General features: G+C 39.5%; 1 protein-coding gene across 26 annotated transcripts in view; it reads right to left on the reverse strand.

Annotated features, from left to right (window-relative positions):
- PPP2R2B (protein phosphatase 2 regulatory subunit Bbeta) overlaps nt 1–13,145 on the reverse strand; it is a 713,296-nt gene that overhangs the window by 287,787 nt on the left and 412,364 nt on the right. For 5 of the 26 annotated variants that reach the window (XM_086412221.1, XM_086412233.1, XM_086412220.1 and 2 more), the window contains one exon: nt 4,230–4,314. The exons of the other annotated variants lie outside the window; for them this stretch is intronic. In XM_086412221.1, coding sequence (XP_086268347.1) covers nt 4,230–4,266 — 37 coding nt within the window. In that variant the 5' untranslated portion in view covers nt 4,267–4,314. The remainder of the gene's footprint in view (nt 1–4,229; nt 4,315–13,145) is intronic. 26 annotated transcript variants of the gene reach the window in all.

A 13,145-nucleotide genomic window follows, 5' to 3' on the forward strand; every position in this document is an offset into this window, starting at 1 on the left:
CACTACTGGGGCCTCAAGCAGGACTTAAACTAACAATTAGCCTCTGGAATTCAACTATGATGCAGAATTCATGATTTTAGTTCACTGCAGATCTCCCTAGTGTAGATTACAACCAGCCATTCCCTTTAGAGTGGAGGCATGCTCTCTGTGCCCAAAGAGCTTACAACTGCCTCTCTCTGAACTTTCTCAATTATTCCCAATGGTGGCTAATGCATTGGCCAGCAACATGGGCCTGCTTCTGTGTCACTAGTGCAGACAGTCCTAAGTTCACAACAACACAATGGCTGTCAGACATTGAAGTGACAGGAAGAGAGTCTATCTGGCAAAAAAGTAGAGGCAAGGTTGAGAATATATATATATTCTCATAGGTGTATGAGAATATGTGTGTATATGTATATGTTTATACACACATATTCTCATATATATATATATACAGGTTTCCCTGGTGACTCAGCTGGTAAAGAATCTGTCTACAATGTGGGACACCTGGCTTTGATCCCTGGGTTGTGAAGATCCCCTGGAGAAGGCAAAGGCTACCCACCCCAGTATTCTAGTATTCTGGCTTGGAGAATTCCATGGATTGTGTAGTCCATGGGGTCGCAAAGAGTCAGACATGACCAAGTGACTTTAAATATATATATATATATATATATACACACACACACATACACACATAAACACATATGTGTGTGTGTGTATGTGTGTGTGTGTGTGTTTATGTCAACCAGGTAGTCCAGAGGTTTTTTTTTTTTTTTTTTAGAATACATTTGGGGCTCTGAATTATCCCTATGAGAAGCCGAGACCTTGAAAAGAACTGGAGAACTGCCAAGCCTCCATTTCACTTCGTGCCAAGCAGTCATAGAGGCACATGGAGTGAGTAACAGAAATTAACGATCTCAGAAATGTTTGAGGACTTTCTAACATAACAGTTATCATCTGGGAGCAAATCCATGGTCCAGCTCATCTAATGTTCAGTTGCTTCAAAAAATATCCCCTAGGGAATGCCACTTTTGACTACTAATGTGCTGAATCCATGGAATTAAAAGGGGCTGCTAACAAGACAAGTAACTGAAGCCCACATATGGCTAAAACTATTTTTACTTTTTATTCTAGGTTAGCTACCAAGCTCAGGACTCATGCTCAGCTCAACATGTACAATGCAGCACAGAGTTCCATGCTGTTTAAAAATCTCTCTGAAATAAACTGCTGCACTCATTTCTATATCATCCCTGTGAAAAAGTTAGATTATGAACAACATACTAATAGTAGAAAATGCAGACTCTAGAGTCAACTTCTGTTTTCAAATCCTGGCTTTTCCACTTACTAGCAGGATGACCTTAAGCAAGTCACATAGCCTTTCTAAACTTCACTTTTCTCACCTGTAAAACAGAGATAATAAGGATGCCTACCTTATCTAGGGAAGATCCCCTGGAAAAGGAAATGGCAACCCACTCCAGTATTCCTGCCTGGAAAATCCCATGACTGAGGAGCCTGGAAGGCTACAGTCTGTGGGGTCACAAAAAGTCAGACACAACTGAGCAACTTCACTTTCACCTTATCTAGAGATTATAAAACTCAAGTTGGTAATTAATGTATAGAAATTCTTTAGTATGCTTAAACATGGCGCCTAATAAGTGCTCAGGAAATGTGAATGGCTATTGTTCATCTCCTTTTTCCTCCCCCTACCAATCAGGGCCACCATCTTTGCTAGAACCATTATCACTACCACCTGCCCCCTCCCCCAACCCCAGTATCCACAGGAAGATAAGGAAACTAAATCTCCAAGATGGACTTTTTTCTGAAGTCAACAAACTACTAAGTCAGGTAGGACTAACCCCTTTATCTTCTGACCCATACCATCATCTCTACATGGAGCACTTCATCCCTCTTCCCTTCACCTTCCTCCTCCTCATCCATCAGGTCCCAGGTTAGCCATCTGCTTCTTCATGAGCCCTCCTCCATCATGTCACAGTGCCTTGTCTTCCCCCCATCACAGAACTTCTCAGACTACATAATAACCACCTGTTGTCCTGTCTGTGTCCCCCATGAGGACATGAGTTCCTTTAACAGAAGAGTCTAGGTGCTATACTTCTGCATCCCCAGTACAAAGCACAACACACAGTAAATGCTCAGTACATGCTGAGTAAAGGAAGGGATGAATGGCAGACTCCCTTCATGCCAATCTGCTGCTACATCTTAAAGTCTTATTTCTCTTTGGAGCACAAAGAGAAATAAGACAATCAAAGATTGCAACACATGACTTCAGGCCCTATACTGCTATTACAAAATTTTAACCTGTCATTGAAAACTCAAGGCAGTCTTAACCAAATTCTAACAGAGTCCATTTCTGAAGAAAGTAGCTTAACTTGTGAAAATAATGCCTTGCATGGCACTTACGTTATGTTAATACACACATACACATTCATTTCATACCTTATGCTTATTTATGAACCTTAACCCCTTCGCATTTTGAAAGGGCACAGTCTTCTTACTTTGAAAGTGCTTTTCAGCAATATGTGGACTTGACGAGATATGGTAAAAAGCCAGTATTCATCCTTGCAATTTTCCCTCCAAACAAACACTTAATCTTCACTCTGAACCATGGCTTTCTCACTTGCAGCTTTAGTGCTCTTGGAAATTTTGAGTCTAACATGATACAGACCCAAAAACATGACCAAACAACCAAATACTTCAGTCCTTCCCTCCCCTCCTTCTCAGAGGAGGTAAAGAAGGCATAAAAGCTGGAAGCTTCGGGGAAATCTATTCAAAGTTCATCTAATCTTATCTCATTAAAGGACTATCACTGAGGAGAAACCAAATAAAACTCAGCCCTCATTCCAATCAATACTGTATTAGAATGCACTGAAAACGTGATTTGGTTGGTAGGAATGATAAAAACATACATTGAAATTACAATGGAATATGCGAATACTGGAGTGGGTTGCCATTTCTTTCTCCAGGGGATCTTCCCAACCCAGGGATCAAACCGGGGTCTCCTGCATTGCAGGCAGACGCTTTGTCCTCTGATCCACCAGGGAAGCCCCATACTGAAATATACCTGTTATTAAAATAAGTCAGACAGAAAAGTGTAAATTTTTCTAGAACAATGAAAGAGCTGAACTCTACCTCACATCACAAATACCCTCAAGGTATTATTTAAAAACAAACCCTGCTCTCTTATTATCTTATTTTAAGAAAACACATTAAGGAATTTAACTTTTATGAAGTTTATATCAATGTATAAAGCTAAGGTTGTTTAATTTCCTTGGGACACCAATGCCTGACACATCCTTATTTATAGACTGATGGAGAATATGCATAAACATATATATATACACATAAATATACAATTTGCTTTCTTCTCCTACTAAGTCACTGACCACCTTTTCTGCTTCATTTGCCTATAACAAATATTTATTTGGAAACTCTTCTTTCCCCATTCTTTTTCTCAAAAGGGACTCTTCTGTCTTCCTCTTCACTCTGTCTCAGAGTTCTTACCTACATCTGTTACAAACTCCACTTCAAGGGAAAATCTCTGATGATTCTTTTTTCTTAAATAAAAATAGTTCTTTTGTACTAAATTTTATTTTCCAGGGCCCCCAAAATGCAGCCACATGTCAAGGCTATAAAGCTAAAGGGTCTCCCTGAACAGTTTCAAGAAACAAAAACAAGCCAGCAAAAGTCCTCACGCTATGTCCTCCAAATCCGGTGGGACTATTTAGGGGTTATAATAAAAGGGATTCCAAATATTTAATACAGGTTGGAAGATACTGTCTTTCCCACATAGTGATTTCTAGATCTGCTTTCTAATTCAAAATTACCCATTGAGTAAGATGCTTCATTCTTTATCATACACAAATTAAGAAGCCCACATTGTCTTTGTCTGCTGACCCCAACTCTTTTCTTCATCTGGTTCACTAGCCTACTTGACATACATCTCTAGCATCTCTAAAGCAGGGTCTATTCTTATCTTATCTAATCCCTTTCTGGTCATTTCTTGGCTAATTATTATTTGTCTTTGCCAGATACCAACACATCTCATCAAAACACATTCTTAGTTCTACTATAAAATAGTAAATTCAACGATGCTTCCTATCTACACTTTGCTTTCTGAATGTGAATTAATGGATTTGAGTCCCACAGCACAACTTTTAAGCAATGGCAACTGTCTGACACTTCCATATGGCTATTTTATTAAGAAGAGTAGGTATAAATAATAATACTAATACCTTTGTTTCCATAGGTGATTTCATCTGGATAATTCATGCTTCATTATTGTGCCACTATTCTCTGTCTTGGGTTCTCCCTTGGGTCCTGTGACAAATATGGGGTTCAGATCCAGACTCCAGGAGGCAGTGAAGTGACAATGTTTGTTAACATACACAGGTGCATTACAGACTCCCCAGGTCCCCCCTTCTAGTCTCATTTTGTGAGGTTGCTCTTGGCCTGTCAAAATCCAGGCTATTGAAGGGACACCACCAGCACTACAAAACCTCTCTGGGCTTCAGCCTCCTTAACATGAAGCGCGCTGCCTTTGGGTTTTGGGGAGGAGTGGTTATCAAAACGTTGCCGTGAACCACCAGCAACAGCACCTCCTGGGAAATCCTTAGAAAGCAAATGTTTAGGCCCCATCCCAGATCTATTACATTGGAAACTCTGGGGGGGAGCCCAGAAATTTGTGTTTAAGGAACACGTCAAGTGATTCTACTAACATAAGAGTAGAAAACAACAGTCATATGGCATCTAGGGAGTTTTGAGGAAGTTTGTGGTTAGGAGAGCTAGCCTCATATAGTTAAAGAGGGATCATGTGCCCAGGACTAAGCTTTTGAGGTAAGGTTTCATATTGTGGGGCTAGGAGCAATGGTGAAAAAGAGAGGCCACTCTGATACACAGAACAACTTAAAAGCAGTTAGATGCGCTCAGAAACAGAAGTCATCTCACTGATGAGAGGAGGCGCTCTTTCTCTTGAAGTGTTCAGAGTTATAAGATTATACTCTAGCAAAATCTATGAATCAGGCAAAATAAGAAGTACTAAAAATAAAGAAGGTTTTTTCAAAACTAACAAAATTAAGTCTTAATAGAAAGCTTCAAGATGCCACTAATATAGAAAGAGGCTTATAACTAATCTATTATTAATTTTTTAGTATCTCAAAGCTATTTCCTTTAAAAACTATCCTATTGATGGTATCTAAAGTAGATAATGAATTTTCATTTCTTAATGTTTTATCTCATATTTAGAAGAGACAAGCAGTTGGCTAAGTCTTTCATAAGATTCCATTTATTATTTTATGAGCTTATATTTATTATTTAAAAGAGACCAATCACCACTAGCCAGAACTGATACTAGATCAAAGGTTAAGGTTGGGTTATTAACCTGTTTCTGTTTTGTAATCAAAACAACCGTCATTTGACAGCAATGATTTTGCTTTAGGACAGTTAGGTAACTGAAGTAATATTAGTGAAAAGACAACCTAACATGATTTAGTCTTTATTACATGCTACATATTTGGCACTGTCCTGAGCACATTATATACACTGTAACACATATTTAATACTCACAGGGACCTTAAGAAGTTAAGCATTGTTAGCCTCATTCTTACTCCATGGAAGGAAAGTTATGATCAACCTAGATAGTATGTTAAAAAGCAGAGACATTACTTTGCCAACAAAAGTCTGTCTAGTCAAGGCTATGGTTTTTTCAGTGGTCATGTATGGATGTGAGAGTTGGACTGTGAAGAAAGCTGAGCGCCGAAGAATTGATGCTTTTGAACTGTGGTGTTGGAGAAGACTCTTGAGAGTCCCTTGGACTGCAAGGAGATCCAACCAGTCCATTCTGAAGATCAATCCTGGGTGTTCGTTGAAAGGATTGATGCTGAAGCTGAAACTCCAATACTTTGACCACCTCATGAGAAGGGTTGACTCATCCTGATGATGGGAGGGATTGGGGGCAGGAGGATAAGGGGACGACAGAGGTTGAGATGGCTGGATGGCATCACCAACTCGATAGACATGAGTTTGGGTAAACTCTGGGAGTTGGTGATGAACAGGGAGGCCTGGCGTGCTGCGATTCATGGGGTCACAAAGAGCCGGACACAACTGAGCAACTGAACTGAACTGAACTGAGAACTGAAGGAGGAGACATCTGGGCTGAGAGGGGTTCAATAACTTGCCCAAGGTCATAGAATTAGTGAGGGATGGAGTCCAGAGACAAATTCAGTGTTTTTCAGAGTCAGGGCTCTTAATCTTTTGAGTATACTTTTTAGTATAATTCTGAATTCTAGGGACTTGGAGGGCAGAAGGAATGTTTGGCCCAGGGCAAATAACACTTAGGATCATTTAAGGCTGCCAGAAATACTAAAGACAACCAAGCAACCATTTAATGAATGTTCAATCTATGTCAGGTACTGAACTAACCGTTGTACAAACACTATCTCACTTGATCCTTAAACAGCCTTAGAAGGTGGTTACTCTTATTGTTGTGATTGCATTGTTGTTGTTCAGTCTCCAAGTCATGTTCGACTCTTGGCAATCCCATGGATGGCAGCACCCCAGGCTCCCTTGTCCCTCACCATCTCGTGGAGTTTGCCCACGTTCATGTCGTTATTTTATGGGTACTTAGAGGATTTAACTATTGAGCCCAGCTTCTTAATAAAGAATACACTGCTCACAGAATTAAATGTAAAGGAAGCAAAATAGGTACTTAGCATGTAAAGACCACTCAGTAAATCTAACTTCCCTGTCCTTGGATTATGTTTCCAGGGGATAAGGATGGTTTCAGTAGTGATGAATTCATTGTCTTTCTTACCTATTTTCTTATTTGTCCCATATGGCAGCTATTTGTGAGTTAGATGTTTGAGTGCTATATTCAGACTTGAAATAGAATGAAGTCCACGGACTGTGCCACATCTTTATAATCACCAAACCCTAACCTCTTTGAGGCTTGCACCACTGGCCAGGAGTGTGGCCCAAACCTGCCCATGTGGCAATAGTAACAATGAATAACCTTAGGAATGAGAAACCCCACAGCCAAGACCAACAATCAAAGGGTAATATGCCATGTTGCTCTACCCAAACAACCCCATGCTAAGGATGAAGGTGGCCAATGTCTTGCAAAATGAACACCCTTTCCCCAGATTGCAAGATTTCATCTACTTAAGAGTTCAATGAAGCTTGATTTATTTAAGTATTCTAATCTCATGGGAAAGAGCTCTGTTTTCAGAATCAGAATCTCTGGACCTCAGTCATGTCTCCACTACAAACCAGCCACACGATCATGGACAAGTTGATGAAATCCACTGGGTCTGTTTTCTCACTGAGAAGATGAGACAAAATAAAACCTGCTCTCCAAATTTGTGCCACATAGGTAAGAGTTGAGAAAATACTTTGCAGAAATATAAAATCCCATCAGAAATATAAGAGGGGGTTATTATTTCAGTAACTCCTTCCTTGCCTAAAATTTGGCCACTGACATAACAACCTGGTTAGCCAAGTTGGTTTACTGGAAGACTAGTTTGAAAGGTAGGAGGAAAGGGGACTGTTTAAAACTGATAATTAGTCTTGGTACACCAAGGACATCCATGGAACTATCTGCCCAGTTGTTTTGATGGTTAAAAGGGATTCATTTCCAATGGCCTCACTTCTCTATAAGCTTGGCAATTCCCTTGGCATTCAGTGAATGTTCCTATGAAATAGACTGAGAAACCTTTCTGTGCAAGCAAAAAGGATTATCAGCGAGCCATTATGCCACTAAATAGGGCAGAAACACTCTTGGTAGCTCCACAAGTGGGGGCTCAATATGTTGTGCCAAAGACACCTTTAGATTCCTATTCAGGTTTCAAGGTGCCAAGTTATTCACCTTTGCCATCTACATCAAAAAGTAAAACTTAGCCTATATGCGGATTGATTAGGACAGCTGTGACAAGAGACAGGGAAAAGGGCATTTCTATGTAGGGAGAAAAAGAGAAATCTCATCTGGAGTTAAACCCGGAGAGATGAATAAAAGACAGTATTTAGTACTATTGATTGCTTTTACATCTTGTTGAGAGGATTCAACTAAGGGATTCAAGAACAAAGAGATAAAAATCAAGGAAACAATGTCTTTGGTGCCTTCACATTCACCTTGGGCTATGGCTTCCCCTCAAGTTATTTGATGGATTAAGATGGCTTTATGATGTGACACCATCATCCTGCTTTTCCTATTATAGCACTTTTCTTAAAATATTTTGTGATTAACACAAAAAAGTCTACATTTTCCCTGGGCCTGTATTTGGAAGGTAAATTCATTTTTTTTTTTTCTCAAGTCACTAGTTGTTAAGCAATAAAGCTGATGGCTTGATTAGTCGCTCAAACTCTGGCTTATATCATCTTACCAAAGCTTACCCTCAATATACAAAAAATAGAGGTTATGGAGGTTGCTTAGATCATGGTCAATAACTGGGAAGGAAACCCAGGCTTCTCAGACACAAGACATGCCAAACTTTTCAAAGTCAAGGCCATCTCATTTTCCTGCTTCTGTCTCTCTGATAAAGCATACTTTTGCTCTGTCACTAATAGCCACTCTGCAATACACTACCCTTGACCAGCTGCCCCCAGGTGCCCCCATTGCCAGTGGGCCTGGTTGTCATGAAACTACTGATTAAAGATTTTAAGACTGGCTTAGGCAAAACATGCCAGAAATTCCTTCAGGGTAATTAAAAGTACGTTCTGTGTCAATAAACACAGACGGTGAGACCCTTTATGTACAGAGGCGCTGGCTCCAACCCACAGGATTTAAGACATTTTTTCTTCGATGACTTTTCCATCATTGCAATTGATTTTCACTGATTCCTCCAAGACCCTTCTCCAGGCCCCTTATGAAATGATAGGTTGAGCTCACAAGTATCGTCTTACCCTTACTGTTTAAGCCAAGACCCAAGACCAAAGGAGCTCTAAACCTAAGAGCCAAGTTCATTCCCAAAGCCCTTTCACTTGAACTTACAGGTAAGAGAACTTTAATGGAATTCTTGTTACAGAATTGGAGAGTGTCCACTTTTCACTACTCTTCAAATCAATTTTCATTTGAAGAGTTACAAATGGGACTTCCAAGAAAATAGTTAGAACTTGGGTGAATATTTAGTACATTGATAGCCAGAGACTTAGTCCTCGCACATAATAGACACTCTATGAATTATTTTTCACAATGACAGCTTTATAATTTTTAGTGTGTAAACAATGCATATAAGTATTGAAAACTGTCATACATTAGACAAGATAAATAGTAAAAATAAAAGTTCCATTAGCCATACATAACCATCATTGGTATTTTGATAACTATTCTGTTCACTGAACTCTCACAGTTCACAAAGAAATTTATATGGGAGGAATTACACTTATATATTTGTCCTATCATCAATGTGGTGAACTTTTTTAAATTGTCTTTTTTTTTTTTTTTTGCTCACTTCTCCCCTCCCCTTCATAATCGATATTAATAACGCTTTATATACATTTTCATTTGGATGCTATCATATGCCAACTCATATGGTATGAATGACATTTCAGTTGCTCAATCAATACTTGCTGAATGGTTAAAGAGTAAAATGAACAAACACATTAACAAATGGATGGATGAACGAATAAATAATGAGCCGTGCTCTTAATGAGCTGGTACAATTTCCAAGTGACTGCAGAAATATACAGCACAACTTTTGACGTCGGCCCTATTATCTAAACCCTAGAAGAAGTAGGAGAAACCGGCTTCAACATGCTAACAGGGAGCCCCAAGTTCAAACTCCCACATAAAGAATATGTTATTGACTGCTGTCCTAACCATGGAGACATAATCAATTTATTCTCCAACTCAGATTCAGGTTAAAAGCCAGGCACTAAACACCTGTACACCAAGCACTACACTGTCCTCTGTAACATAAACTAAAGGAGTAAAGATGTGACAACCGTGTTCTCAGAATTTCTTTTCAGTTGGGAAGACAAAATTCAGGACTGCCTCTTCCTGACAGGCTGTCTGTACTTGGACCTCAGTTTTCTCATTTATGAAATGGGGATAAGGCTATACATCTAAGACTGTTGTTATGATTAAGCCATTCAAATAATTCAGGGGAAATGTCATTGGAAAATGTGGGCTGGAGGCAGGTCACGTAGGTCCTGGGAAAGTGACTTAGAGGGACAGGGAAGCAGGAAGGGCTGGGGTGGTTGAGGACCCCACACAAGCCAGCCTGTGTGGCTTGAAGAGCCGTTAGGAGAGACTCAGGTAGACAAAGGGACAGGCAGGAAACAGGAAGCCTTAAAAGCACAGGAGAAAATGGTGAGCAGACCAATCTTCTTAAAGTTCAAACAAAAGGAGAAAGATGTGTTTTGCCTTTTCAGCATGTGCCAATGTCTAGATCAAGGCATCCATATGAGCTACTCAAAGGCAACCTGCTTGTCAAGTAACTGGAAAAAGGGGGAAAAAAAAAAAACCCTGGCCTGTGCAATGGGCTCAAATCCAAGTTTCTTAGACTTATAGGAAAAATTCTGACCGGAAAATTTCCATCTCAAATTGTGCTGAGGAAGCGTAGGGACTGAGTAAGCATGTTGGCAGCAGCAGCCCAGTATGATAATCAGACTCCTCTTGATTTTTCACTACAGTGCACAGAGTTCTTCAGGTCCTGGGGAGACCTTAGTAGGGTTTTGATCTCTGACCCTGCAACGGGTCAGGGAACCTATAAGGAAATACACTTTGTACCCAAAATGGAACTGTGCCCAAAACTTTCCTCTTACATCCTATGAAGTGACTAGAGGGTTCTAACTTCCAAAGCATAGTATGTTAGTTTCACCCAGGCTAATCTGACAGATCTGGAATGGGATCAGATATTAATCACTGCAAGAGACATCAGTTGGAGGCACTAAACTGTCCCAGTATCTCCTGTTAAGCTCAGGTTCCCAGGGCAGTTCTTCTCCCCTGTGTCATATCTTTTTCTTTTAAACTAGCACCACTGATGAATTCCTGGAAGCTTGTTCCCATGCATTTGCAGTGCCCCAATCAACACTCTCACTCCATCCCACCTGTGCTGGCTTCACAGCCAGCAGAGAAAAGAAATGAAAGGTAGATTTTAATATTACCATCTCAAATCATCACTGAAACTTGATGCTTCTAGAAACTGTTTTAATACTTTTAGTCTTCTGAGGAAGCAGCTGGATTGCCTCCTAACCACACAAATCTTTACCCATTCAACTCACCTACTAACCACACAAATCTTTATCCATTCAACTGTCCATCTGTTCGTTCATCCAGCCACCCAGCCAGCCAGTCAGCCAGCCATGTATCTTTTAAAGTCTATTTATTAGACACTTAGATCACAAACTGTGTCTCATTTTTTAATACTTCATAAAATTGTAAATAAAAAGTGAAAGAACTTCGTATTCTTACAACAATACCTCCAGATAGTTCAAAGGGAGAAAAATGCCACAAATATTCAAGTCAAAAAGAACTGAGACTTCAGACTGACTCCAACTGTAATCCCCAAAGGCTGGTGAAATCCAGAAAGCCAATACAGGGCTGACTCTGGAACAACATGTAGTTTGAAGTACCCAGGTCCACTTAAACATGGATATTTTTAAAATAGTAAAATACTTGAGTACCACACAGTCTGTGGCTGGCTAAATCTGGATGCAGACGAACCGGGAGTATGGAGGGATGACTATAAATTATACCTAATTAACCTCTGCATTGTTCAAAGGTTGTTAGAGGGGCCAAAATCACTCACCAAAAATGCAATCCCAGTGGTAATTTATATTTTTACTTTTCATTGCCATACAATCATTTTCCCAATTTGGGGATGTCTGGAAATCTTGAACCAATAATAGAGTCTAGTTTTCTCAGATTTATTGGGGTTCAAATTACATTTGACCACATATAGTATTAACAAGAAAAAGTTAACATAGCTTTCAGAAATATCAGATTTGAACCTCACAAGAGGCTAGTTCATTAAACAGCCATACTGGTTGTCACGGTGGGTCAATCACTCTTGGAAACTACCTTCTCACCAATTTGAGGAAAATTAACATTTCTGGGTCACCAGGTTCCACATACTTATCTACAACCGATGCCCTGGAACCAGGAAAGTAATTTGATTTAATATAGGTGGGCAACTAAATCCCAGAGGACAAGCTACTCACCCATGTGTTTAATACCAGAGGCTGAGCACTGAGCTTGCTTTCCCACTAGTAAGGAAGAAAGCACCAGGCTTTTGGGGAGGATAAGGGCAACAGGTTCAAGATAAAGCTCCACGATTCTGTCTTTATGACTTCTTTTTCTCCTGATTTTCATCCCATGTATGTTCTCTAGGATGAGCTTGAACACTTTGAAAATGTGTGACAAGGTGAAGCAGAGGAAAAACAGACTAGAAAAAGTGGGAAAGAGCCAAAGCAATTACAAAGGTGCTCCTTGGTACAGTATTTTAAGAAAGCAATTGATTAATATGATCTAGATACTTGTTTGTACCATTTAACCCAGCAATCTTGATGTAGACATTTGTCCTAAGACACTAACCGGAGAGATGATTTAGATACATCCAATCATTTATCACACAAATATTACATCAAAATACTGGAAATCATCTGAATGTTCAGCATTGGGTGATTGGCAAAATTATAGTTTAACTATGGGATGTTACAGAAGAATGCTCACAGTATTGTGTGTGGGACCAAAACAAAACAAAAACAGATATGATACATTTTTCATAATTCCTTTATTCATCCATCCATCTCTCTCTCCTCTCTCTCTCACACACACATGCACAGCCTGGAAGAAAATACATCAAAAAATGTTTATGTGATTATGTTTGAGGCTAGAGGTAAATTCGACTTTCTTTTCTTACACTTTTCTTTATAGTCCCAGTTTCCATCAGTGAGCACATATTTTGTTCTCTCACAGCCTCTATTCTTTTCCTACATAGCATTTAACAAGATTTATATTCATGTTCTTACATTTGTGTATAATGTGTATCTTTCCAATAGAACACACGTTCTATGAGAACACAGTCTGCATCAGGTTTTTGTTTTCTAATTACATACCTGGGTTTTTTCTTTTTTTTTTAGCATGGTGCCTTGTATATAATAAGCATGTTTAAAGTGACCACTGAGTGAGCAGTTACAGGGATCCTACCCGGAAG

Source organism: Bos grunniens, chromosome 7 (genome assembly GCF_055505025.1).
Source record: "Bos grunniens cultivar Pamir isolate PY7600 chromosome 7, Bosgru_T2T1.0, whole genome shotgun sequence".
NCBI classification, from domain to species: Eukaryota; Metazoa; Chordata; class Mammalia; order Artiodactyla; family Bovidae; genus Bos; species Bos grunniens.